Source organism: Strongylocentrotus purpuratus, unplaced genomic scaffold, assembly GCF_000002235.5.
Source record: "Strongylocentrotus purpuratus isolate Spur 01 unplaced genomic scaffold, Spur_5.0 spur5_scaffold_12, whole genome shotgun sequence".
NCBI classification, from domain to species: Eukaryota; Metazoa; Echinodermata; class Echinoidea; order Camarodonta; family Strongylocentrotidae; genus Strongylocentrotus; species Strongylocentrotus purpuratus.
In genome coordinates, this window is record NW_022145597.1 from 10,072,449 (window position 1) to 10,100,444 (window position 27,996).

The window sequence follows — 27,996 nt, forward strand, 5'->3', positions numbered from 1 at the left end:
TGTACAGTACAGGAAATATATCACATAGATCATTGGGGAAAAAGGCGAGTTTTGAGGGACCTTTTGAAGGTGGCAAGACAGGTAAATTTCCCTTAAGGAAAGAGGGATGCTGTTCCAAGTCTTTGATGCAGCTACTGCAAAGCGTTTTGAAGCTGCTGAGAGTCTAGATTTGGGAATGTTAAGTTTACATGTGTCGGTCGCTGAACGAAGATTACGAGTTGGTGTATATATTTGGAGGGTGTCATTAAGATATTCAGGTGCCAAAAGAGGGCGCAAGTAGCCACAAGTAGTGCAGTTCCCGCTTTAATAGACTTTAATGCAGACGTTTTTAATCAAGAGAGAGAAACTCCAGGGTTCTTAACACTAGTCTGAAGGCCCTGAAATAGGGACCATTCCTCCAACATAGGAATAGTTGGCTAATCTCTAGTCTAGAGCATCACATCTTCCAGGGCAGCGAGAGTCATCTTAGCACTAGGCCTCTGGGTGGGGTCTTCGATGGTACAGGCACAGAAAAGTTCAATGAGGAACTGGTACGCGGGTCCTAGGTTCTCTTTGGGTAGCGGGGGTCTGGTTCCCAATGCTGCCTCAAACTCAGACTCGTCAAAGCTTGTCTCATCGTCGTCATACTCGCTGTCATCTCCACTAACTGTAAAAAAAAAAAAAAACAGAACGTCAATGACGTAGCGCTCATCCGCATCTCGCAACAACAAATATCGTAAATTTTATGTGGTACACTTTTGAACTGGTTTAATTTTATTTTTTGTGATTTTTAAATTATTTTTAGAATAAATTTGCATAAATTACCATAATTAATCAATGGAGCAAAATCTCAAAATTCTGTGTAGAAATTTAGTAAACCAAATTTAGCTCTATCAGATAAAGCAAACCAAATCAAAATCGGTCAAGAAATGAGGGAGAAGAAGCAATTTTTGTTTTTTTCTGGAATAAATTTGCATAAATTACCATAATTAATTAATGGAGAAAAATTTCAAAATTCTGCGTAGAGGTTTAGTGTACCAAAGTTAGCTCTATGATATAAGGCAAATCAAATCAAAATAGTCGAAATATGAAGGAGAAGAAGCATATTTTGTGAATTTTTAATTATTTTTGGAATAAATTTGCATAAATTACCATAATTAATCAATGGAGCAAAATCTCAACATTCTGTGTAGAAGTTTAGTGTACCAAAGTTAGCTCTACCAGATAAAGCAAACCCAATCAAAATCGGTCGAGAAATGAAGGAGAAGCATATTTTGTGATTTCGAATAAATTTGCATAAATTAGCATAGATAATGAATTTCACGATTCTGTGTAGAAGTTTTAAATCCCCCTCCTAGCCCTATCATAAGAAACAATCAGAATCAAAATCGGTTGAAAAATAACGAAGAAGAAGCATTTTAAAATCTGTGGATGGACGGATGGAAGGACGGAAGGAAGGACGGACGGACGGACGGACGCCACGCCATGGCATAAGCTCATCAGGCCCTTCAGGCCGGAAGAGCTAAAAACACTACCGTATTTATAGACCTGTTTACTTATGAATGAATTTCAAGTTATGCATGTTTTTCTCTAGAACCCCTGTGTACTTACTACACCCATCTATTTAAAGGGGAAGTCCACCATGATATCAAGCTTTAAATAAAAGCAGAAAAATGAGGGAAATAAATCAGTTAAAGTTTGAGCAAAATCATATTAGTAGTAATATGAAAGTTGTGAATTTTCGAAGTTGTCATCTGTGTTAACACACAGTGGCAACACTGAATTATCTTGCAAGCTCCTCTCCAACTTGCTCTGTATATACATTTACAAAAACTTTCATTTTCTTATTTATTGATGATGGAATACCCTTGTTTCATACAGGGGTTGTATAAAACATATTTGCAATATTAACATTTAGGGTGAATGTATGATTGAAAATTTTCTGAATGGAAAATAAAGACTTTTGAACTTTTTTTTGGGATTGATTGCACCCTCAAAACAAATTTCAAATTATTTTAATCGGTTTTCGATCAAAATTTCATTGATCTGGTTCTCTAATTTTTCTGCTTCTAGGACTTTCAAGAAATACCCTATAATCTCTCGGAGAGTCTTCAAGTGAGGGAAAGGTTAAAGCATGACTTTACTGTATGGGTGATTGGATGGGGTATGGGGGTATGGGTGATTGAAATGTAAAGCATAAGGCCTGTTTATCATAAATCTGAAGGCTAATCCCGATTATTGACAACAACTGACATTGGGTAAACACCAGAACAGTGTCAAATTCTCTGTGAGAGTCCATTTCTATCCTATACCAGCGTGCCCACACACAATTTTTTTATTCCGAAACTCTATAAAGAAACGTTGTATAAAGAATCATTGTATAAATTCCAGGGCGTCCAGACTGTGAGACACACAAGAAAGTAATCCCCAAACTCTACAGCGAAACGTTGTTGTTCGCAGTTTGCTACTGCGGTCATGAAACGAAAGCCGGAAATGAGAGGTTAGGTCTCGTTAATTTGCTCGCGGTCACGTTAAGCCCCGCCAAGTTATACCGTTCTAGTTCGACCAGTTACACTAGTTACGTCCACACACAACACATTCCTGGATTCTTTATCGAGTTCTAGTTCGAAACGATGCCCAGACCCGCGTTTCGTTATTCAACGTTTCGTTATACGACGTATCGTTTGTAAGCATACGCACACACCATTTCATTGTATAAATATCCCGAAACGGTATAACTATACCGTTTCAGGATAGTTATACAATGAATCTGCTGTGCGTGGACACGGGGTATAATACTAAAGAAAGGAAAGAAACTCACAAAGTAGATCAAGATGGGGGGCCTCTAGGGACATCATCTCCCAGATGACCAGACCGTATGAGAACATGTCCGTCTTATGCGTGATGTCACCGGCCATGTGGACCTCCATAGCATTCCATGGCTGAGAGCCGACGTAGTCATCAGTAGGGTTCTGAAGAATGGATGAATGTACAATTATTATGATTATTATTACTATTATTAATATCATTATTATTATTAATATTATTATTATTATCGTTATCATCATCATCATTTTTACAACAGCATTAATTACATTTTGTCCATTCCTTTCCGTTTTAGACATATATCCAGTTACCTTCCAGCGCTATTAATTTGCTACTACATGTACCTTCCAGAGTTGTGTTTCAATCTCTCACAACTAGCTTCTTGCTCACATTCGGGTAAGCCTACATTCTGTTATCTTGTTCTATAACACGGTTTGGGAACTCTCCAATTCCGTCTACCTCAATCCTTTCACCTTCCAAAACTCTTTCCTTCTATCCATTTTCTGCCACTATTCAGTACTTCCTTCCTTTCTCTTCCTTCTATGATCTTTACATTCTGCCCTTCTCTCATTCATTAAGAAATGGAACGCAGATTAGCAAAGAAAAGGTGCACATCTGATGAATCCTGGAATGCACTTAATTGTTTTATACATTGAATTAAAAAACATCATAGGTGTACAGATCAAATTCTATCCGAGAGGGGGCAGTAGGAGGGGGTTGATGTACTAACTTACAATATAATTTTTCCTGAAAATACACAAAAGCTTGAACTACATTGATGCCTAAACATGAATATTTTGGTGTGGGATATAACAGCAACTATCTGAAATAGGTTTTCATGATTCACGTATTTAGTTTTCTTAGATTGGTTCGGTTTGCCTAGATGTTTTCTAGTCTAAATTTACAGTGCAACATCCAAATCCTTGGGTTCCATGTCCATGGCACAAAAATTCTCACAAATGGGAGGAGTCAAGCTCAAACCTGTCTATAAAGGCCACTCAAAGCAATCAGAACAGAGTAGTGTTTCACAAAAACTAAGATCGACTTTAAGTTGGACTTAAATATGGCAGGCCGTTCATGCCACTGTTTGCTCTCACCATTAACTGGCATTGTTCTTTCAAGGGACGTACAAATCATTGTAATAAACCTACAGAATTTACATTTTTTGCTAATTCATTATTGAAGGAAAAAATATTATCTAAAGATCATAATGGTGAGAGCAAACAGTGGCATGAACAGCCTGCCATAGTTAAGTCCAACTTAAAGTAGTTCTTAGTCTTTGTGAAACACTCCCCAGGAAACAATAGACAGGTGCCATTGCAGACAGGCTGTCGACTACATAATTTATTCTAAAGAAAATACATGTGACCATTATAGACAAGTCAGGTGGTCTTTCAATACACCAAGGACCACTATAGATGGACAGATTTTTATTAATTTGATTTCAGGAAACAAAAGTGACCTTTGCATATGAAGAGTTTATTTCCAAAAAGAGCTAAATCCATTTTTGTAACTTCAGAGAAAAAAAATAGTTTACCAGATTTTGTACAGGCGTCTAAGGAAAAGTGATATTAGAAAGTGCATTTTTTCATAATTGCTGTCAAAATTTAGGTAAATAATTTTGTTGAAAGATGGGTACTTAAGTGACAATGTTCTGATATCAATAACTCAATTTTCATCAAGTAGATTTAGCTCCTTTTGGAATTCAGCTCTTCATATAGAGCTCGCCACTATGACTAGTGTTGACTGTACCTCCAGGCCGTTCAAGTCGTCCGTCAGTTTGAGTGCGACTCCGAAATCGCAGAGCTTGACCGTCTCAAAGTCGCCCTTGACCAGGACGTTGCCACTCTTGAGGTCACCGTGGATGTACTTGAGGTCGTTGTGAAGGTAGTTCAGGGCCGAGGCCAGGGACAGGGCCACTTGGTAGATCTGGGCTGCCGGGAATGGACCTAAAAGTCAAATTCATATGACGACTTGCTTACACATCTAATATTAATTGTCACTACATACAGTTTAAAACTAAACTATTCTATTCATAACCTTACTGAGTTTTGTAATTATTTAAATATGTGAAAAATTGATTTGTCCCGATTTATGTTTCTTGAGAATGTGATGTTTCAAAGCTTACTTATACAAAAATATCAACGAGGGCCCTAATTCAGACAGTCAGACAGAGAGAGAGAGAGAGAGAGAGAGAGAGAGAGAGAGATGGACAGAGTGCAAAATGCATTCTTCTTGTCCAACACTGAATTCTTCAGAGATATATCGACGCTCAAACTTGAATTGCCAATTTTTTTTTAAATGAGTTTAGATGAAAGCTATCCTAGACTTGTTCATCTTTCATACTCTTACCTTTTCCCGCTTCCTTGCGTTGATCGATCATACCCATCAAGGACTGTTGACCATTTTCCATAGACAGACACAGCGATCCATCAGCTGACTTGCTAAGGGCTCGGAACTCCACGATGTTAGCATGGCTCATTTTCTGAAAAAGCATAATACTTTTATTACAACGAATGCTTTGAATAATTAGGTCTTGTTTACACAGGGTAGCCATATCAGTATCAAAGCTCGTCTATACTACTTTGGCCAGGGGGTATTAGACCTTCCTGCAAGGTCAGTGACAGATGGTTATCTCATCAAATTAGCTCTCAATTAACATAAGAAAAAGGGGATCATGGGGGCCAACAGGCACAGATTAGGAATAGTTTGCTATAGAGGGCGCAAGTAGCTATAAGTAGTGCAGTGGGGCTTTCTAAAGGCCCTGACATAATAATTACTACATCATTGCCAGGTTTCCATTTTACAATTTTGGAGCAAATGCATTTCAGTCTCCTTTCCTAGTTGCTTAGAATTATAAAGATAGAGGTACCTTAAGAATTACTGCTTCCTTTTTAAGCCTTCCTTCTACGTCTACATCTCCTCTGCCTTTTTTGTACTTGCTGCGGATTTTTTTGACAGCCCATGGTGAACGTCCACTACCGTCAGGCCTTGGACTCCTTCAGAGAAAAAAAGAACAAAACAAAATAAAAAATAGTGGTGGTGGTCAGGTCTTAGGAATTAGGATTGTATTGTAGTCTACCACTTGCTACGAAATTTTCAGTAGGCCTACCTCTGACAGACCCACAGAAGTCAACATTAATAGGAGGATGCTAACCGAACGAACCAAGTTCAAAGACAACATGCACAGGGCCCAGTCCTCATAGGACGAACTTCAGTCTCTATAATCGGAGGTCTAGTGGAGCCAGACGTAGTCTCAGTGGAACAACCAACGATTAGAGAGACTGAAGCTTTTGGTCTAAGAGAGTCAATGATGTAGTGACAGAACGTCACAGGACTCACAGAACTTCAGATTCAGATGTACCAACACTGGCAAGAGAACACTGATTGGGCCAGTAACTGGGCTGGAGAGATCATTTGGAATTGGATGTGAAACAGACCCACAAGTACAACAAACGACAAAAAGAATAATAATTTGGAAGACAGATGAGATAGATCTAGATCTAAAACAAGTCAAATGGGAAGTTTCTAATAATCGGTTAACTTATAATATGGGATGGGCCCATTCATTGCATGACATGACTTAGATCTCTAATACTATCTGTAGTGTACTGTAGACATAATCACTGCTAAATCAGTTTTTTAGTTACAATTTACATCATCATCATTCATTCTACCCCAATGACCCACCATCAACAATAATCAGACAGGCACTGACCATAAGAGCACAGCTCCTCACATCAACCTACCTCACCCGAACCCGTCTTACCAAGATTAAGAAAGCAACCAACACAAAGTGTCCTCTCTGCAATCTTGAGGAGGATACCGTAGTTCACGTTGTGGCTGCCTGCTCGACTACTGTCAACCTTCTGGAAGACCTTATCGACAGAGCCAGTAGACTCCTGCATAATGTCCTCGACTCTGCACCAAATACACCACTGCTCAACACCCAGGACCCTTCCCATCTGACTTGCGCTATTCTCTTGCCATATGATCCATACCTTCCCTCCACTGTCAATGATTCTATTTTAAAGATGACACTTCACTATCTTTACAAAATTCATGCCCATCGCCTGCACTCCATACCCTCCAACTAAGGATTTTATAACATATTTACAGCAGCCTACTACTTCGAATGCGATATAGACTCTACTCGCTGATCTCCGAAAAGCGGAGGGACAACAACACTCAACAGAGAGAGAGAGATCATCATCATAAAAATCAGCAATCCATCATCATTTTTTTTAGTCTTTTACTCTTTTTATATTAGCTTTGTAGATTAGATCTACAATCTACAAATGTTTAATAATGAAAGTGACAAACCTTTCGAGCAAATAAACTGACACGCCAGTTCCCCAACCAAGCTTCTTCATAAATGGAGAAGCGGGAATTTGAAGCTTGGTAGCGGGAGAGTTCCGGGCGGGGGTAGCCACCGAGACTCGACTTCTCTTCGCCGGATGCACGGGGGTCAGGAAATCCGAACTCACGTTCTTCAGGGAGCCTTTGGTAGCTTTATCCTCTGTTGATGCCATAGCCTTTCCGAATTCCCTGTTGTTGGAAATACAATTAGATCTAGTTATCCTTCCTTCTTTGAATATTGCTGTGATTTTGATTTTTCAATAAAATTCGTTATCGTTGATTTTAATTTTACCGCAAGTTACATAATTTCTGCCATGAGAGGGCGTGGTTTAATTTCCGAAATGGACAGCGAGCTTGTATTTCCACCACGAAATTATTGACTGTAATTGGATTAATTGAATTTCTCATTACAGAATGGCAGCCCATCTGAAAAAGCGTGCATATGAGGAGTTCAGCCAAATAATTCAGGTAATAAAAGCAAACACAAGGTAGCTAGATGTCGATGTATTCTTCCACTGGTAGATACAGTACTGTACCACATACTAATATTAGTGTAGTGTTAATATCAGTGAGCAGTTGATGTTGTTCGTGAAGCCAGGACACAGCCCCCCCCCCCCCAAAAAAAAACAGTCCCAATTAATCTTGATAGTTGTAAATACTAGAATGTAAAGAATAGATATAAGGTACTCCAAAGCCATTTGCATGATTTATCGCATGACTCGTTAAATTTAATCTAAGATTTAAGAATGGAATTTCAATTGTGAAAATGACAATGTCGCCGACAGACGCGAGACGTCCGACTGAGAGTGAGACTCCATGAGAGTGAGACTAAATTTTGAAAAAAATCTGAGTCGAGTGAGGATGACCGGTCTTGGGAATGAAAGTCATGGAGAGTTACACTTGCACAATGAGGTGAAGTGAAGGTGAGGTGAAGTTGAAGGTGTCTATTTCAATTGTTTTCTTCAAGATTTTGCCCTAGGCCTAGCTAGTATTGGGTAATTTCATGTTATTTACAAATATAAAGGTCATACTGTCTTAAACATCTATTATTGAAAATATAGTTCTTACAGGCTTGTCCTTGTGCCATTATTTTTGTTAACCAAATGAGTGTCTCTTTTCATAACAAAATATGAATAAATGATTATTTTTGTTTTACTTATTTTCATTGAACAGGAGGAACCCAAGGCACCTCCAATCAAGGTTAGGCTTGTAACACGCCCCCAGACCTCCCAGGTCACCCTCGATCTTCAGAGGGCTGGCACTTCAAGAGAGGCCCTCACTCAGCTGCTTGATCTAGAGAATCAGTTACCAGTCAGCCAAGATGCTGCAGGTGATGATGGTGGTGATGGTGGTAGTGGCGGTAGTGGTGGTGGTGGTGATGGTGGTGGTGATGGTAGTGGTGGTGGTGGTTTAGTAGTGGTGGTAGTGGTGGTGGTGGTGGTGGAAGGGATGGTGATGTTAGTGATGATAGTGGTGATCATTATATGATCATGGTGGTGGTGGAGATGATGATGGTGGTGGTGGTTGTGGTGGTGCTGATGGTGGTGATGGTGGAGGGGATGATGGTGATGATAGTGGTGATAATGATGATGATGGTCTAGGTGGTGGTGGTGATGATGGTGATTATGATTATGGTGAGGAGAATGATGGTGATAATTAATAGTGAGGATGGGAAAATCGCGTTGAAAAGAGCCAAACTTAAGCTTTTCGTCTTGCACCCATCAGAGTAAAACGTGAGAATGAACAGAAAGCCGAAATCAAACGATTTAAATGGAAAGACCTTGATAGTGAGGATGATGGTGATGGTGGTGGTGGTGGAGATTGTGGTGGTGGTGATGATTGTGGTGGCGGAGGCGATAGTGATGACGAGGATGGTGGTTGAGGTGATGGTGATGATGGTGATAATGATGATGATTATGATTATGATGATGTTGATGTTTGTGAAGATGGTGATGATGGTGGTGATGATGATTATGGTGAGAGTGATGGTTATGAATGATAGTGATGATGAAGATCTTGATGTTGATATTGATGGTAGAGGTGACTGATAATAATTGTTATGATGATGATGATGCTCCTCCTGCTACCGATGATGATAGAGTATAATGATACTGATTGATGTGATGTTGGTAATATACGAGTATTGATTATAATAGTCTTGACGTTAAAATATGTACAACCAATTAAATATATGACAGTTTAATATTCTACAAATAAAAGGCATCTTTACATTCAGGCTGAGTTTATTTTGGATTTCCATGCACATTTTTGTGAATGAATTAGGATGTAATTTACACCCAAAACAAGAGTATTATAAACAAAAAATAATGATACGAATGCCTAAATTAAGATCAACTCTGCCCCAAGTTGAAAAGTGGTCAAAAATAATGGTAAAACAATTTGATGTAGTCTTTAAATTGAGCATTTTGTTCAGCTGTAACAGTACTAGTTTTGTTTGTTCTTCCAACCAGAGAGTATTATCAACACCCTTTTTGAGCACTACAGCAAAGAAGAAGGAGCCCACGTCAGGTCAAAGATCATTGAACTCTTGGGTCACATTGCAAGACTCCCAGGTGTGAATGCTGTGGGTATTGCCAATGACCTGATGACCCTGTTAAATACAGAAGGTGAGAAAGGGGTGAAAGGTTAACTTAGGAATATGGGCAGCGTCTCACGAAACTGTCATAAGTACAAATTCAACGACATCGCATTGAAATGCTTGTATTAAGTTTAACACACGTTTCGAGGGGATCTCGGTGAACTTGCCCTTATGACGGTTTCATGAAATGCTGCCATGGAAAAGGGGACTGTTTGACTTGTTGGATGTTGTAAATTTGATTAGGGTTTAGTGGTGGTGTTGTGGTCTAGTGGATAACTCGCCGGACTGTCAATCACAATGTGTGGGGTTCGAATCCCTGCTGGAGCTCTGACGTCTTTTGGCAAGACATTACTAGTCTATGTTTGCCATACGAGACCCAGGTGAGGTAAATGGGTAGCTGGCGGGAATCAATTTCATGAATTGCTAGAGTTCCGTATAAATGGCAGCCATGCTGATAGCAGGAGTGTCAAGTTTTACAAACATGAGTGCTGTACAAAAAAACACTGTTATTACCAATATGCATTTTCCATAGACTTCAACCCTCTTTGATAGACCCATAGATGTACAGGAGCCCCCAAAAATGTGTAAAGGGAAAAAGTGCTCATAGCATAAGATGAGGGAGAAAAAAAACAACATGATGTGGAACAAATTATGACCATACAGAAAGAATCTGTGAAGGAGGTTGGGGGTTATGATAACAATGATTGAAATAGGAGAACCAAAGAGAGAGAGTAAAGGGTGCTATTTTGTTAATTTATTTATCTCTCATCTACATGAAACCTCATTTTGTTTACCCAGGACGCCATGGTTGGCCAATACATGAAATGAATAAAATTTAGTAATTGTTAATTTAGGAATTGCATTTACGTCAAGATTTCATGACACTGTTTATTTGTGCAGGTTCTCACAAGGTCAAAGGTCAAATATTTACCACACTCACTGTGATTGGCCGAAGCCTTCCACTGACTTCTGATCTCCACCGTCAGCTTGTACAACTTGCTCAAAAGGTAATCCTAACGTTTATACTTTGAAGTGTGTCAATTACAAAATCATGTGCTGCTCTTGATGTATTACAGGGGTTCCATTTTGTTATACCGCAGTCAAACTATGAGCTTTAAAGCGGGACTGCACTACATATAGCTACTTGCGCCCTCTATATAGCAAACAATGCCTAATCGGTGACCATTGGTCCCCCAGGGTCCCCTTTTTCTTATGTTGATTGAGAGCTGATTTGATGAGATAATCACCTGCCAGTGACCACACAGGGTGGTCTAATCCCTCTTGGTCAAACTAGTGCAGAGGGGCATTAAATGTTTCTTCTACAAAGAAATGTTGCAATTTAAATACACTCCCATTTATGTGCTTACAGACTCGCATAGAAAAGGATTCGCACTGAAACCAAGTCCAACTTTGATTTCATGCGCTCTTTACGCAAGGTTTAATGATATCTTATATTTTCTTCATACTCCTTAACCATCTACTTATGGAATGGCAATGCCAGATAAAGTTTGTTGAGGTCGATTTTATACATTCTACCTATATATACAAATTGTTTTTTACCTGTCTAATTTACGTTTCCTGGTATACATGTACACCAAGGTAATCGCAATGTTGCAGATATAACTACTGGTCAACTGACAATTTTATATTTGCTGAGATACATTTTATTTACAGTGTGCAGTATACATGTACATGTATGTGATTTTTAACACTGACAAAACTTTTTGAACATTTTTTTGGAAATATAACTTTTCAGTAATTCCAGCATTACAAATCTTTTCCCATTGAAGCATTTAACGGACTCTAACCATGCCGTACGATGTGCCAGCTTGAGCATGATTGGTCAGCTTGGCATGTGTGACCTCAAATCTGTGGCGTCGTCATCGTCCTCTGGAAAGAGTGGCAAGGAGCGTCGTAAGGGCAATCTGCAGAGGATGCTGGGTGAATTCACGAGCGACAGGGACGCTCGGGTCAGGGAGGCCGCTTTCCAAGCTATGGTAAGGAATGAGATGACCATGGGACCAGGGGGTGTTTCACAAAGATCCTAAGTCAAACTTAACTCTAAGTTGGACTTAAACGTTATGAAGAGCCATTTGCAGCCTTAAAATAAAATATATTCAAAAGCAAAAATTCAAGTATTTCAGACTTTTCATAAATTCCACATCAAGAACATGAAATCTCCTTGATAATAAAAAAAAATGTGAATGATTTGAATCAACATTTTATGCCTTCAAAAAAACTTTTACAAAATATTTTCAAGATGCTACAGCTTTCCATACTTGATAAAGATAAGTTCTACTTAGGATCTTTGTGAATCACCCCTAGGGCCCTGTTTCATAAAACTCGTCATCAATAACAAATGCTGAATTTCTATGACAAGTATGCTCTCAGCCAATCAGATGCCACAATTCTAGTAGCTTATAACAATTATTGAAACTTGTAGTAGATATCAAGGTTTATGAAACAAAGCCCTGATATACGGTATACTCCTTAGTAAATTGATTCGATCCTCATTTCATGAAAGGTATACTGTACATCTAGGCTTAGGGTAAGGGTTAGGTTTGCGATGGGACGTTAGGTAAGGTTTAGGGTAGTAGTGTTTGGTCCAGGGTTTAAGTTCAGAATTTGGGTAGTGGAGGATTAAACCATGAAGCAATTATCACCGGAGCACGTGTTGTACAATTGAAAATTCACCTGCTAAAAATGTACTATTTTTTTCTTCCATCTTCATTGATGTAGTCACCATACATGTATAGTTTCTTAGCCTGGTTATTCTTTCTCCTCTCTGTGCATCTTAGTAGTAGTAGTAGTAGAATGGTTTTTTTATTAGACAACTTCAAAATGGTAGCCCGAAAGCTAAATTACATTGCAAGTTTTACATGTATTAAAAATCATTTCAACAAACTTAGATAATATGGACAAGTACACATAATACACAGTCGGGTAGATCATAACTAATTACATATTCCCTACTTACAAACAAATTGATGAAACAAATAAAATAGATTCTGCGTTATTTTTTTCCTGTGATCATTGTTAAGTGAGGAATATTCATATTTTAAATATAAATTGAGGCTGATTAATGGAGTTATAACAAGTAAGTACTGAAGATTTGTTTAACTTCGAACCGTAATGCACATTGAATGTCTATAAAGCTACACAATATATAAGGATTTATCATAGAAACATGATTAAAGGTTAGGGAGAGAACGATGTAGAGAGAGAGAGAGTGAAGTTAGAAAGAAAAACAGGAAGACATGCGGAAGATGGGAGAGGGAGAGGGAGATAGGGAGGGAGTGGAATGAGAAGAATGGAACAGTTGGAACTGTGAAGACATGGAGAAGCGGAATGATGATGAAAGTAAGACGACAAGGAAAAGGCGATTAGAAAGAAATTACAAAGTAAATTACAAAGTTTCCCTTACAGAGAAAGACAGTACAATTTACCAATCAATAACAATAACAGAATATATGCGTAAAAACTTTAAATATGTAAAGACATAGAATGTACATGGGAACGTGCGTAACTATAAGAGATATATTCACTAATTAATCAGTTTGACAGTTAAAAACACAAGTGTATCCATTACAATGTGGATTACATGCACTAATCTTTATGAGTTGATGGGTATAAAGTTGAGCAGTATTAAAAGCAACAAAAGGCATACGATTTAAATAAGAGGTGTGGAATCGGGCAGGAATCAGGGGAATTTATGCGTTGTTGAGTAACCTGGTGAGATATGGGACTGGGCTTTTCCTGTAACGTTCTGTTTTGGACTTAGGTTCTATACAGATACGTGATTTCCGTGTGTTTCTGGTGCTGGCGTTTAGTTTAAACCAGTCTGATTGGTCGGATTTTAGTGCTTTCAGGGCAAACTTGAGGCATAGCTCTTCTCGGCGAGCATGGAGAGTTTGAAGCTTGGTCATTGAAAGGGCATTTGAATAGGATATGTAATATCTACCTAGTATAATTCTTAATGCCCGTTTTTGAACATTTTCGATCTTGTTGGACTGGGCGAAAGTCAATGCTCCGTTCCAGGCAGGGCAGGCATATTCGAGGAGTGGTCTTACAAATCCTATGTAAACTATGTACTACTACTACTACTACTACTACTACTACTACTACTACTACTACTTATCAAGATATTAATGATTGGAATTACAAATTTTGAAGACCGTTCGCTGAACGGTTTTCATAACACTACAGTCTATAGGGGAAAACAAGTATGGCAAAACCGGTCACTCAAATATTTTTACTCTTTTGAGGCACTTCTTGATCATTTTGAAGCGCAATTTTTTTCAGGGCTTCAATATTACACCATATCACAGACACTGGTAACATTTAGGAGCGTGTATCTCAGATTTAACATTGTTAAACGATCCCTTTAATTGACAAGGAGGGAAAGCCCTGTCTCATTTACAAAATGGTGAGACATGTACATGCATAGAGCAGTCAACACTTTTGAAGCAAGTCATCAGAAATTTGCTTTGTGGCTTGTGTGCATGCTAAGAATCTGAGAGCGGCACAACAGCTTGTCAGTCTGATTAATGTAGAAGATCGACGAACCCTATCTTATCTACTCATTTTTATCTTTATCTGTTTTGTTGAGAGTAAAACATACATGTATGGCTGTTATATTCAATAATTTATATAATCATAAAGCAAATATAACATAGTTTTTAGAGTAATCTTGTAATGCTTGTAGCTTGTGGGGGAGAGAATCTTCTGTATGAAAGATGGTCCTCACCTAGAGTATACTAAGTAGAGTTTATGCCTTCCCATATCTAAATAAAAAAGTTGTAGATTGATATTAATGATCAATACAGTTATGATTATGATGCTTTTATTTGTTCATGCCTGCTACCACTCTAGCGCTCACTCATTAAACTTTACAATTCTAAACTCCCCCATCACAGTTCGCCCTCCACCAGCGAGGACAGAAACTTGACCTGGATCTCTACCAGCAGTCCATCAAATCCTTGACGGACGACCACGAAGGGGTACGGCTGGTGGCACTCAAACTAGTCTGGGTCCTGGGCCAAGTCCACCCTGACGAGCCCGTCTCAGCTCCTGGAACTTCCGAGGAGACCCTGAGACTCGTCGACGACGGTTTTGCCAAGATTTGCGACATGGTGACAGATTCTTCGATCAAGGTGCGAGCGGAGGCAGCGGGTCTCCTGGGCTCGCTGCATTCCGTCAGTACCAGGTTCCTGGAGCAGACTCTGGACAAGAAACTGATGTCAGGACTCAGGGTGAGACAGGGGTCAAAGTTCAATGATGATAACTTTTTTGGGCAAGCAAACACTTGTAAGAATACTGCCTTGCGTGAAGGTAGAAATATCAAGAGAGAGAGAGATTGAGAGAGAGAGGGAGAGATTAAGAGAGAGAGAGAGAGAGAGAGATTGAGAGAGAGAGCGATAGAGATAGATAGAAAGATAGAGATATAGATAGAGAGATATATAGAGAGAGAGAGAAAGAGAGAGAGAGAGAGATTTGTGAAGATTTGTAAAAAAAATCAGAGAGAGAGAGATTTGTGAAAGTTTGGACAAAATCAAACAGGTTATGGATGCTTGAAAGTTTGGTTCACTGCATGGATGACAATCTCAAATTTTTCAATTAGCCATATATTGATGTCATGCAATGTTAGAAAACTGATTTGTTTGTACAATGAAATAATAGTCATTTTCAATTGTCTCCTTAATTCCATTTTCCCCTTGATGCTCTACTCATGGAAAGCATGCTACATTGAATGAAAATAGCCTTTTTTGCCATGAAATCCAGATTTGAAATGTGTGAGATTCAGTATTACAAGAAATATTTCTGTCCGATATCCTGCTCAGAATTTTAGATTAGTCTACTATTTCCACCAGGCCATGGCTTGTGTTATCCTATCATACCTCCTAGGGAGGGTGGGAGGGTAAAAACTTGTTTTTAACAGACTTTGTTAATAAGGGTTGGAGTCATTGCATATTGATTCATTTAACATTATTCTTATCAATGTACCAACAATTTTCAGAAAAAGTTTTCAGCCCATGAAAGACAGAAGGAGCAGTTCACATCGGGTGAATGGTCGACCGGTAAGAAATGGGCCGATGATAAGCCACAAGAGGACGTTGACCCCGATTCCGTCAGTCTAATTACTTCCGGGGCATGTGGTGCCTTCGTTCATGGTCTCGAGGATGAATATTTAGGTGAGGTTTCATAGATATCTCCAGTCATATATTTTTTTTAAAGGTCATTTAAATTTTGTTTTCTTCTTTAGTTTACTTTCAAGTGATAGGCTTTGAGGTTCAAATCTAGTGTTACAGCACTAGTGTTTACTTAAGGCTTAACACAATCTCAGCTCTAGAAGTGGTGAAAGTCAAATGGGGGTTTCAATTTTAAAGGAAAAGTTTTCATGATGACTGATATTTTTTAATGTGTGTTTGTTTTTTGCATCAGAGGTGAGATCCATTGCTCTAGACTCTCTCTGTGAGCTGGCTTTCCAGTCACCGTCCTTCGCCATCCTCTCCCTTGACTTCCTCGTCGACATGTTCAACGACGAGATCGAGAGTGTTCGGCTGAACGCCATCCACAGTCTAAGGAAGATCAACCACCATATTAAGCTGAGGGAAGACCAGCTTGAGATCATTCTCAATGTGCTAGATGTGAGTTTGGGAAATTTTACTTGATTATTAGGCTTAAAGGTATAGACCAGTTTAGGAAACGCTTGTAACTTTACCAAGACTAGGCCAAATTTCTTATCATTTTGATGATTCCATAACCTTGCAGTACACACCAATACTTATATGCTAGATGATTAACATTTTCTGATCGATTCCACAACATTTCTTTCACAATGCAATCGCATGACCAGAACTGATCTACACTGTATACCTTTAAATTGTGATTTCTTTCTTTGTGGAAAGGGGTGAGGTAGGAGGGGTAATGGCTCAGTGGTAGAGCATTGGTTTTAAAAATCGGGAGGGACTGGTTTTGAAACCTTGTTGATATGCTAGTCTGGTAAGGTTGACTTGTTCAACAACGAGATCGAGAGTGTTTGCCTGAACTAATGCTGGCTTTCCAATTGTAAAGGGAAGAAAGATAAAGAGGCATGATGGCTAATTAAGAGTGGTGGTTTTAAATTCAGGAGGACCTGAACTAAAAGCTTATTTCTAAAACATTCTTTGTTTTATCACTGTGAATTAGCAAAATTGTGTAACTGACCTAAACAAAATCCCCTGAATTGCTGTTTGTAAATGTGTTACACAATTTATTTTCATAATATAATTTAATGAGAAAAAGAAAACCCTCATATCACCCCCCTCACAACAAAATTATGACATGTATCTTTATTCATTCATTTCATTTATTACTTTGTTGATTTTGTTGCTGTTTGCAGGATTCATCCAAGGAAATAAGGGAGGCTCTCCATGAGCTGCTCTCCTCCATTACCATGGTAACCAAGTCCTGTCTCCACAAGGCCCTGATGTTCCTCATCAGGAACCTGAGCAAGTACCCCCACGACAGACTCTCCATCTGGAAGTGAGTTTATAGATTGTTCACTTCATTTTATCATACCTCGAAAGTAGGCATAAAGTTATACAAAACTTTTTTGCCCCTCGGTGTCCGCTAGTGAGTTACTCCTGAATTTGGTGCTGTGCAGTTACGGATAAACATGGACAGTTTAATAATTGAGCAGGATTAAACTTGTCTTTGTTCAGTGACCAGTACATATCAAGATTTGATTTGAAAGAATTGAGTGATGGACTTTCTGCTACATATGATGAAAGACTCTTCCAACCGTTTACTACTCTCTGTGAAAAAGAGCTCTGCCTCAATTTAGATTTTATGTGCTTCTTTTGTAGTTTGAACTGGTGACCTCTTTTTACTGTGACAGTGGTTACGATGACAGAATTTAGTTGACTGGGGGTCGTCGATTCCTTGCATTATCTTATAGACATTGGCTCATTCGTTTACATACATACATTTGTATTCACATACGGGAAGCCTTCATCTCAATGGTATTGCGGGTTTACAAAAACCATTTTCATAGAATGATAGCCAGTAGATGCTCTATCAATACTCATGTATCTATAAATTTTGATAATTGTTACTGTTTCTGCAATTCTTACTCTTATCATATTTTACATTTTTTATCAATTCATTTCAGCTGTTTGAAAAACCTTGGTACTGCCCATCCAGACCTGACCTTAGCCTTGGTACCAGACCTTCTTGGTACACATCCTTACTTTGATACACCAGAGCCCGACATGGACGACCCAGGCTGTATCCTTTAGTGTGTCTGATATTGAGACTATACACACATGCATTAATGCGTAAATATCCATAAATGAATGATACATGCCAATACAACTAAAACAATAACAACAATGAGATCTGCTGGGGGGTGTTTCTCAAACCTCCTTAAAGTCAATCTTAACTCTAAGTTTGTAGCCTTAAAATAAGTATGTTCAAAAACGAAAATATAAATGATTTGAATGAACATTTTATGCCTTTTAAAATCACTTTTACAAAATATTTTCAAAGATGCTAATGACTTTCCATAATTGTTAGTCCAACTTAGAGAAAAGTTCAATTTAGGATCTTTGTGAAACACCCCCCTGAATTTTTACAGACTGAGTTTTACGTCACCATCTATACAAGAGATAGTCAAATTGAACTCTTAACCTTCTTCGGTCGACTAACGGAACATGCAGTTCATTGCCACAGTCCTCTTTACTCACATCACGTGTGCAGATAATACTCCAAAGAATGTTGCACTCTAGGGTTTCAATCCATCCAGGTGAGTGTTTCACAAAGACTAAGAGGCTGTTCAAACCGCAATGAGATAGCGCGGTCTATCGTAGCACCCCCTTCTTTCTAGCGCGCTAGACCGCGCGCTCTCTCGTGGACCACCCCCAATTTAAGAGGTGCTCCAGTGGCACGCCGTTTTGGCTCGCCGTGGCTCGCTGTTGGGCGGACCGACACGACGTTGTACCTTCCAAACCGCAGAGATAGCGCGGTCTAGCGCGCGCCGTCACTGCCGGTGTGAACAGCCTCCAAGATCAACTTTAAGTCGGACTTAACTTTGACAGGCCTTTCATGCCACTGTTTGCTCTCACCATTTACTGGTATTGGTCTCTCAAGGGACTTACAAATAATGGTCACAAATCTACAAAATTTACATTTTTTTGATAGTTTATTATTGAAGGGAAAACTATTACCTAAAGATCATAATGGTGAAAGCAACTAGTGGCATGAATGGCCTGCCATTCTTAAGTCCAACTTAAAGTCAATCTTGTGAAACACTCCCCAGAAATTTTTCTGGGGTAATATTTGTTCCATATTCCATATTGTGTCCTTGACTAATGCTTTACCCAGACATTGCCGTGATGATCATGATCTTGAATTCTGCTGTCAACTCTCCCACCATGTCTGCCCTATTCCCTGAGTATACCTTCAGACATTACACCTATCTGAGGGACTCCCTGCCACACCTAGTACCTGTAGTTGAGGTAGGTTTCAGATAGGAATGTTCATTGTTGATGAATTTAAGAGTGATAGTGATGGTGATGATGATTATGATGATGGTGATGATGATGATTGTGATGTTGATGTGGATGATGATTGTAATGATGGTGATGATGGTAATGATGATGATAATGATGATGATGATGATGGGGGTTTTGGTGATGGTGATGATAATGATGATAGTGATGATGATGATGATGATAATGATGATGATAATGATGATGATGATGATGATGATGATGATGATGGTGATGATGGTGATGATGATGATGATGATGACGATGATGATGGTGATGATGGTGATGATGATGATGATGATGATGGTGATGATGGTGATGATGATGATGATGATGATGATGATGATGATGAAGAAGATGATGGTGATGATGGTGATGATGGTGATGATGATGACGATGATACTGATGATGATGATGACGATGATGATGACGGTGATGATGATAATGATGACCATGATAGTGAAGATGATGATTATTGCAGTGGTGATGATATTGATAGAGGTTACTAGTAAATCTTTGGGCTATGATGTTGTTCATATTGATATTGGTGTTGGAGTGAATTTAGAATTCAGATACTTTTTGGGGGTGCTGATAGAGTTTTCAAAGCATCGTTTAACAATGCAATTCTGAGATGCATGGCCCTACGTGTTATCAGTGTTTGTGATATGGTGTATTATTGAAGTCCTATAAAAATTGCTATTCAAAATGATCATGAAGTGCCTCAAAAAAGTAAGAATTTTTGAGTGACCGGTTTTACCATACTCAGTTTCCCCAATAGACTGTAGCGTTATAAAAACTGTTAGGAAAACAAACAATTTGATTTCGATTTCAAATCATAAATATCTTGATAATCAGACAGGTGATCAGCTTGTAAAAGTCATGGGATTCCTGACTGACCTAAAGGTATATAATTATGATTGCAGAAAGGGCTAAGTCCAGGATTTTGTTTCAGAATCTGAGGCAATTTTACAGATTCACTTTAAGTTGTGATGATGATTATGATGATGATTGAAAGAAAATAATGTCCATTTTAATTGTTGTGACTTGCTCTTGCACATCAACTTGTATACAAGGAAAGAGGAGGGGGGTGAAACAATTATCTAATTTTATTCTAATTTGAACTTTCTCTCCATCATTTCATAGAACCTTCAGCTAACCAGAAGACAGGGGTTATCAGAAACAGGAGACAGTATGGCTGACAGACAGACCAACCCTCAAGACTTCTTACAACAAACCTTGGACAAACTCAAGGGTCTCGATGGTCTATCAAACTCAGCTGCTATTAACATCATGCAACTCACTATTAGGTTGGTGCAGTATAGAAGGGAGGATTATATAGAGAGGCAGGGAGTGATAGAGGGAAGACGGAAGAGAAGAGAGAAAGAGAGAAAGGGATAGAGGGAGTAGAAGAGAAGAGAGAAAGTGATAGAGGGAGAGGAAGAGACGAGATAAAGAGAAAGGGATAGAGGGAGTGGAAGAGACAAAAGAGAAAAAGAAAGGGATAGAGGGAGTGGAAGAGACAAAAGAGAAAGAGGAAAAGAGAAAGGGATAGAGGAAGCGGGAGAGGAAGGTAGAGAAAAAGAGTTGGAGGGTAACAGAGAGGAGTGAGACCAGGATGGTAGAACAGAAGAGAAAATAGAAAGAAAGCACAGAAAAAAGGGAAAAGTGAAATGAAGAGAAAAGCACAGAAGACATACTTGTCAAAACTAGCTGATGTCAAGATCATTCAAGGAATTGGAAAATGAGATAAGATACAGAACATCTGTTTTATTAATAAAGAAATGAAGGACAAGAGTGATAGATAGAGAAAATGAGAGAAAGAAGCTAAGAGAAGATGCATGAACAGACGAAAACAAAGGGGGAAGAAACTTCTTCAAATATTTGAATATTTGTTACCGCATATAGTCTCTGTTATGAATTTTCTTAACAACTCCTCATTTAAAACTGACTGAATCCAATACTGCACATGTGCTGTAGCTTGCGTTCAAACACGATCTCATTCATTTTTATCATCTCTCCGTCTCTTTTTCTCAGAGATCTGCAGCGTATCAGCGAGTTAGAGCCAAAGATAGCTGCCACCGCCCAGTTATATTCCATGTACATTGATTGTCGGCTCACCCTTGCAAAGGTAATCTATGACCAAACATATATACAGTGCGTCCCAGAAAAAACGAAACTGAGAATTATCAATGTTTTATCATAACTTAGTCACATTATTTTATAATTAATAAATGACACATATTTGGAGAGCTTAGATCCTCTTCTTTCATTTGATGCAATTCATATGATGCATATTTCACGCATGAGTGATTGAAATGAATTTGAAGAGAGGACACCAAAAAGTCATTTGGCGGACGGTATCTGAATTTCAAAGAGAAAATCACATTTCTAGAAAGTTGAGTTTCTGCCCTTTTATATGACACCTCAATCAGAAGAAATGAGCAAGGATTGACAAAGTTCTGTTTGTTTATAGTAGTGCTTGCATTTCCATAATTTTATCAAACGAATTCGTTTTCACTGGCTGCCTGCCATAGCAACAAGCAGAATTGACAAAAGACTTAACTCCGTTTCGTTGACGATCAGCTATGCATGAAGTCTTTCGCCTACGACTGATTGTCAACGAAGCGGAGTTAAATATTGCATATTAAACCTTGAGTCTTTTTTTGTGTTGCAGGCATTGAGTGGTGAACACTGGAACGTCCCTGCCATGCTCTGCCCTCAACAGAGTGCCGAGACTGCTCTAGCCGCTTCAGAAAGGGTAAGTGAACCATTCTTATCATTCAGTGCTCTGAAGTGACTCTAAGTGACTCTGTAACAAATTGCCTCAGATTCTGAAACAAAATCCTGGATTTAGCTCATGCTCCAATCATAATTATAAACCTGTAGGTCAGTCAGGAATCCCATGACTTTTTCAAGCCGATCGCCTGTCTGATTATCAAGATATTTGTGATTAGAAATCAAAATTTAATTTATCGTTTTCATAACACTACAGTCTATTGGGGAAAATGAGTATGGTAAAACCGGTCACTCAAAGATTTTTACTTTTTTGAGGCACTTCATGATCATTTTGAGGCACATTTTTTTAGGGCTTCAATATGACACCATATCACAGACACTGGTAGCACGTAAGGCCGTGTATCTCAGATTAAACATTGTGAAATGATGCTAATGATTGTTAACATCTGAACAAGCCTTTACTCTCTCTCTCTCTTTCTCTCTCTTTCCCCCACTCCCTCTCTCTCTCTCTCTCTCTCTCCCCACCACCCCCTCTCTCTCTCTCTCTCTTTCCCCACTCCCTCTCTCTCTGTCTCTCCCCACCCCCTCTCTCTCTCTCTTTCCCCACTCCCTCTCTCTGTCTCTCCCCACCCCCTCTCTCTCTCTCTTTCCCCACCCCCCCTCTCTCTCTCTCTCTTTCCCCACTCCCTCTCTGTGTCTCTCCCCACCCCCTCTCTCTCTGTCTCTCCCCACCCCCTCTCTCTCTCTCTCTCTTTCCCCACTCCCTCTCTGTGTCTCTCCCCACCCCTCTCTCTCTGTCTCTCCCCACCCCCTCTCTCTCTCTCTCTCTTTCCCCACTCCCTCTCTGTGTCTCTCCCCACCCCCTCTCTCTCTGTCTCTCCCCACCCCCTCTCTCTCTGTCTCTCTTTCCCCACTCCCTCTCTCTGTGTCTCCCCCCCCCCCTCTATCTCTCTTTCCCCACTCCCTCTCTCTCTCTGTCTCTCCCCACCACCCCCCCCCCACCCTCTCTCTCTCTCTTCCCCACTCCCTCTCTCTCTGTCTCTCCCGACCCCCCCCCCCCTCTCTCTATCACCCACACACTCGCTCTTTTACTCTAAGACCTAATAGAGTTCAATAAATACATGCAGCTCCTTCGTTGCACACAGCTACTGTTCATTTACACATAACAAAAACATGGCAACTATTTTAGTGGCGATGTAACGCATCATATGTGAACAAGCCTTTACATGTAGAATCAAAATTCTTTGCGCATGCCCTCTCCTGGGGAGTGTTTCACAAAGACTAAGATCAACTTTAAGTTGAACTTAACTATGGCAGGCCTTTCATGCCACTAGATCCTCTAACCATTCCTGGCATTGGTTTCTCAAGGGACGTACAAATCGTGGTCACAAATCTACAGAATTTTCCTTTTTTGAAGGAAAAAATATTGTCTAAAGATCATAATTGAGAGACCAATGGTGAGAGCAACTAGCGGCATGAACAGCCTGCCATAGTTAAGTCCAACTTAAAGTCAATCCTAGTCTTTGTGAAACACCCTCCAGGCCTCCATAATCTACTCAATGCCACTCCTCTTGATTTGATCCCTCCTAGGTGATAGAGCTGAGTTACAGACTCCAGCACCTCTACGTGGGCTGCAGCGAGTCCGAGCTCGCCATGGTGCAGCAACTCCGTCTCCGAGCCTGGGCCCTGCAACTTGTGGTACAGCTCAGGGGGAGCGCCAGCAACAGTGGCAGCAGTGGTAGCTCCTCCAGTCACCTCGCGCAGAGGTTTCTCACCAGAGCGTCGGCCATGCAAGAGTGAGTTATCCTCACAAAGTTTGAATTTGAATTTTATTAGTAAACCTCAATTATATACATGAACATTTTGTTTCACAATACGTATATAAAACAATTATATAAATAAGAAAATCACAAATTAACAATTAACATTGTAGCTTTTATATGCAGTGGTAAATGATATTACGGTATAACAAATAATTATATGACACGTACCATCCTATGTTTTTACAAAAATACAAAACAAATGGGAATGATAATTTTGATAATGATGTTCTTAAAATAAAACAGGTGGGATGTTAAAATTCCCCTCATGTATTTATGATTGTTTTGTAAAATTTTGTATAAAGGGATAGGCACGTTTCCATGAGAAAAATGACAAAAAAGGGCCATCGCATTTTCAGGTGCTTTTAATTTCTCGACTGGCATTTGAAGGAGAAACAAAAATAGATCTCAGGAATTAGGCACTAGAAGCTGGAATCCTGTGCTAATGTACATGTACCAACTATATTTCATATTGAATATTCAACATATCAATGCCAAATGCATGTATCATGTCTTTTTAAAACTTCTGTAAAAGTGATTCATTTATTCATTTATTTGGCACTTTCAAGAAATATAACAATAAAACATTATAATCATGGTGATTTCGAAATTAGAATGACAAAAATTATACAAATACAAATTTTTGTAACAATATTCTGCAGTATGATAGTGTCAAACTTGCAGGAAATTTGCAGCAATCTAGATCTTGTCAAATATTGCAAAATTATTTCTCATTATCGTCCAAGGTACATTTACAAAAAATTATTACAATTATTATGTATGATTTCCTGCAACTTAACAATTCCAAGTTGTCTTTTCAAAGCAAAGCCTCCCTTTAAAGCCCCACTGCACTACTAATTGTAGCTACTTGCACCCTCATTACAACAAACAATGCCTAATCGGTGACTGTGGTCCCCATGGTCCCCTTTTTCTTATGTTAATTGAGAATGGATTTGATGAGATAATCACCTGTCAGTGACCATGCAGGGAGGTCTAATCCCTCCTGGCCAAACTAGTGCAGATAGGCTTTAAGATTGAATCATTCATCACTGTTGATGGTTTTTTCGCATGACTAAAAGTAAATATCTCTGAATTTTACCCATTTTGAAAATATTCGGTTCTTTCTACTCTTGATGAAAAGAATATAAACCCATCATCGTTTATACACAACTGAAGGTGAACAAATTAAACATCTTGTGTAGTCAAACTAACGTATAATTTTACGTTTCACTCGCAGACACTTCACATCGGCGAGCATCACTCCAGACTCTTTTAACACATGCCGTCTTCTCCCAGGTGCTGAAGCTCTCTGCAGCGAGACAAGGCATCCTAGAAAAATTCACACAGTTTTAAGCATAACTATTCCCTATAATTGATTTCAAGTTACAGTACGTTTCATTTTCCGTTTCATTTTACGTTTCTCTTGTAGACACTTCACATCGGCGAGCATCACTCCGGACTCTTTCACACACGCCGTCTTCTCCCAGGTGCTGAAGCTCTCCGCAGCGCGACATGCCATCCTCACCAAGTTCCTGCAGCCCCTTCTCCTGCACAACCGAGCCCCGATCCTGTGCCTTGCCAACACCATAAGCTGCGTCTCGGCGACGATCCGCGAGCCGGTGGGAGGGAGCGACAATCCCCACCGCTTCACCGCGGGACTCACGCTCGGGCTGTTTGTGGACGCCGAGCTGGAGAATGTCCGTGACCTGGAACGGATCAGGATTCAGGTGAGAATGACGGCCTAGCAATCTTGATAGCGAAGAGAAAGTTATCGTGGGGTGTACGTATGTAGCGTCGAAGATTGCTCTCTTTTGTCATAGAGGTAAACGTCTAATGAGTCATTCCAAGAGCTCTAGCACACTAACTTAGAAAGATGGAAAGAGATGTGCAGCAGAGATTCATTGCATTTTGTTTAATGTTATGCTTATTTTCCATTCTGTTATATGCCAATTGTAAGCATACAAGTCTGCTGCCCCCTCTTTGATTACTTGATTATGACGTATACAACCGTAGCATATTATTACAGGTCCTCTAAAAAGAAATCAAACTGGTGTGGGTTGTTGCCAATATCAGCTCACATTTATGCAATATCGTATAGCAGGAAGTCTATAAATAAAACAGAAAGTATTTTGTAGAGAGTATTATAATTTTGAAAGATAATGTGGCAAATAAAGATTAAACAATCTGGCATCCAAGATCTTTGAGTAGCAATAACTGTCTACGGTCCTCTCGCTTTGACAGGTGCGTTTCCCAGACTCCAGGACTCAGCTCTTCATCCCCCGTAGTAGTGACTTCAGAATCCTGAGCAACCTCAGACATCGCTTCATGACTGAAATCTACCTCTCGCATGGCTTATGGTCAGGTTAGTCCAATTACCCCGTCACTGTGTTGGTCTACTTGATTGAAAAGATTTAATTATAATTGCGCTTCGCAGCCAAATGGCTGAATTATGTACAATTTACATTGGCAATAATACATACATGTACAAATGTGGTTTGAAATTCTCACAAAGTATAATATACAGTATATAACAAAATTTCTTCACCAATATGACTAAGGCAATAACAGACAAAATTAGGTTAGATGCTGCTTGTAAGTGTCGGCTTGCATGGTGATGTAGATATACAGTAGGTTTGCGGGTGCACCATGCACTCCTGACGACGGATAGTCAACCTGTTCGAAACATCGAGCCACTCATCCTCTCCAAGCGCTATAGTTCTCCTTAGAACTATATGCTAAGAAAGATAACAAACAGTCCTTTTCAGGACTCCTCAAACCTCTCTCTCTCTCTCACACATGGTGCACCCGCAAACCTACTGTATAAAATTAGGTTAGGTTTAAAACATATTTGTATGTAATTTGAATGTAATCGATATGCATAATTTTTATATTGCAGTTTTCATGTTTTCATGTTTTAATGGCAACTTGCCTACCTTTTTATCTACATGTTTTAACTTGAATTGTGATGTGCATAATTTTAATACTAGAAATGCCCTAAATTATCACCTCCCCAAGATTAGAACGACTTGTATGAAAAATTCACTATTTTTTAAAGGACCATTAATATGGAATAGTATACCTCAGGAAATTAAAAAATGTAAAACTCTCAATCTTTTTAAAATCAAATATAAACAATTTCTGTTAAACAAGTATATAATAATTAGTATCAATAGTATCGGCCAATTTTTGACATTTTTTTTTTATATACTCTGATCGTGCATGATAGTAAGTTTTAATATGTTCTTTGTTTTTTGTTCTGTTCTTTTGTTCTCGTTTTCATGTATGTGTGTTTTTAGGGGTAGGCTTTTATATAAGGAACTTCCCTCCTTTCTGCCTATCCCAAATGCTCTTATAAATTGCCATTGTATTTGTTATCACTTTCTTGTGTCTTTTTATATTTATAACTCCATTCTGTATTTGTATGTTTTAAATGTTTTTATGAAGAGTATTGAATAAACATTGAATTTGAATTTGAACATGGTCTAATAATCATTTGGTCTACATATCGTTTGGTCTAGCAAGCATTTAGGCTAATAGTCAAATGGTCTAATGTCCAATCAGTATACTACCCATTTGGTCTATTTGGGCTGGGTGTAGACCATATGGGAAAAGACTAATTGGGTAGTAGAAGAACTGGTTATAGACCAAACCACAATTCACCATCAAGGGAAGTCTAAGCTTGCAGACTATTTTTGATCAGTGATAGATCAGGACCATTTTTACTTGGTGCATGAGGACAATAGAATTAGGCCTACATGTGTGTTTCAATGTTGAAAATGAATTCAGGATTCTAATTTTCCCTGTTTTTTGTTCTTCTTTTCTTTCTATTCTTTTCATTCACAGAGCCATGTCAAGTCGAGGTCAGCATTGTAATGACCCATGAACCCCATGCGTTGGGCCCTTCCACTTCATCCAAAGGGGAGACATCATCAAGTAGTAGTGGAGGGACTGTGGATCTGTGTAAACCCGTCAAGGTGTTTTTAATGCCCAAGCCTGCCAAGAGATGATGAGAATATTGGGAAAATTTGCTGAGAATTGCCAGAGATATGTCAAATATATTGTCTGTTTGTAGCCAGAGGGTGTTAACTTATCTACTTTAACACAGAGTTATAGCCCCACTGCACTACTTGTTCCTTCTATATAGAAA

General features: G+C 39.1%; 2 protein-coding genes across 2 annotated transcripts; one reads left to right on the forward strand and one right to left on the reverse strand.

Annotated features, from left to right (window-relative positions):
• Positions 1-169: 169 nt before the first annotated feature.
• LOC115918525 (lymphokine-activated killer T-cell-originated protein kinase-like) lies at positions 170-7,498 on the reverse strand. Its single transcript, XM_030981793.1, has 6 exons — positions 7,129-7,498; positions 5,678-5,804; positions 5,158-5,290; positions 4,558-4,754; positions 2,801-2,951; positions 170-646 (listed from the first exon to the last, which is right to left on the reverse strand). The coding sequence occupies exons 1-6, from the start codon at positions 7,335-7,337 to the stop codon at positions 429-431; spliced, it is 1,035 nt and encodes a 344-aa protein (XP_030837653.1). The 5' UTR covers positions 7,338-7,498; the 3' UTR covers positions 170-428.
• LOC582137 (integrator complex subunit 4) lies at positions 7,489-27,986 on the forward strand. The gene is made up of 18 exons (XM_030981792.1): positions 7,489-7,632; positions 8,338-8,494; positions 9,636-9,791; positions 10,664-10,770; positions 11,554-11,760; positions 14,680-15,015; positions 15,780-15,954; positions 16,205-16,410; positions 17,145-17,287; positions 17,916-18,031; positions 19,127-19,260; positions 20,437-20,600; positions 21,328-21,421; positions 21,968-22,051; positions 23,620-23,825; positions 25,279-25,576; positions 26,091-26,211; positions 27,693-27,986. The coding sequence occupies exons 1-18, from the start codon at positions 7,579-7,581 to the stop codon at positions 27,854-27,856; spliced, it is 2,922 nt and encodes a 973-aa protein (XP_030837652.1). The 5' UTR covers positions 7,489-7,578; the 3' UTR covers positions 27,857-27,986.
• The last annotated feature ends 10 nt before the right edge of the window (positions 27,987-27,996 follow it).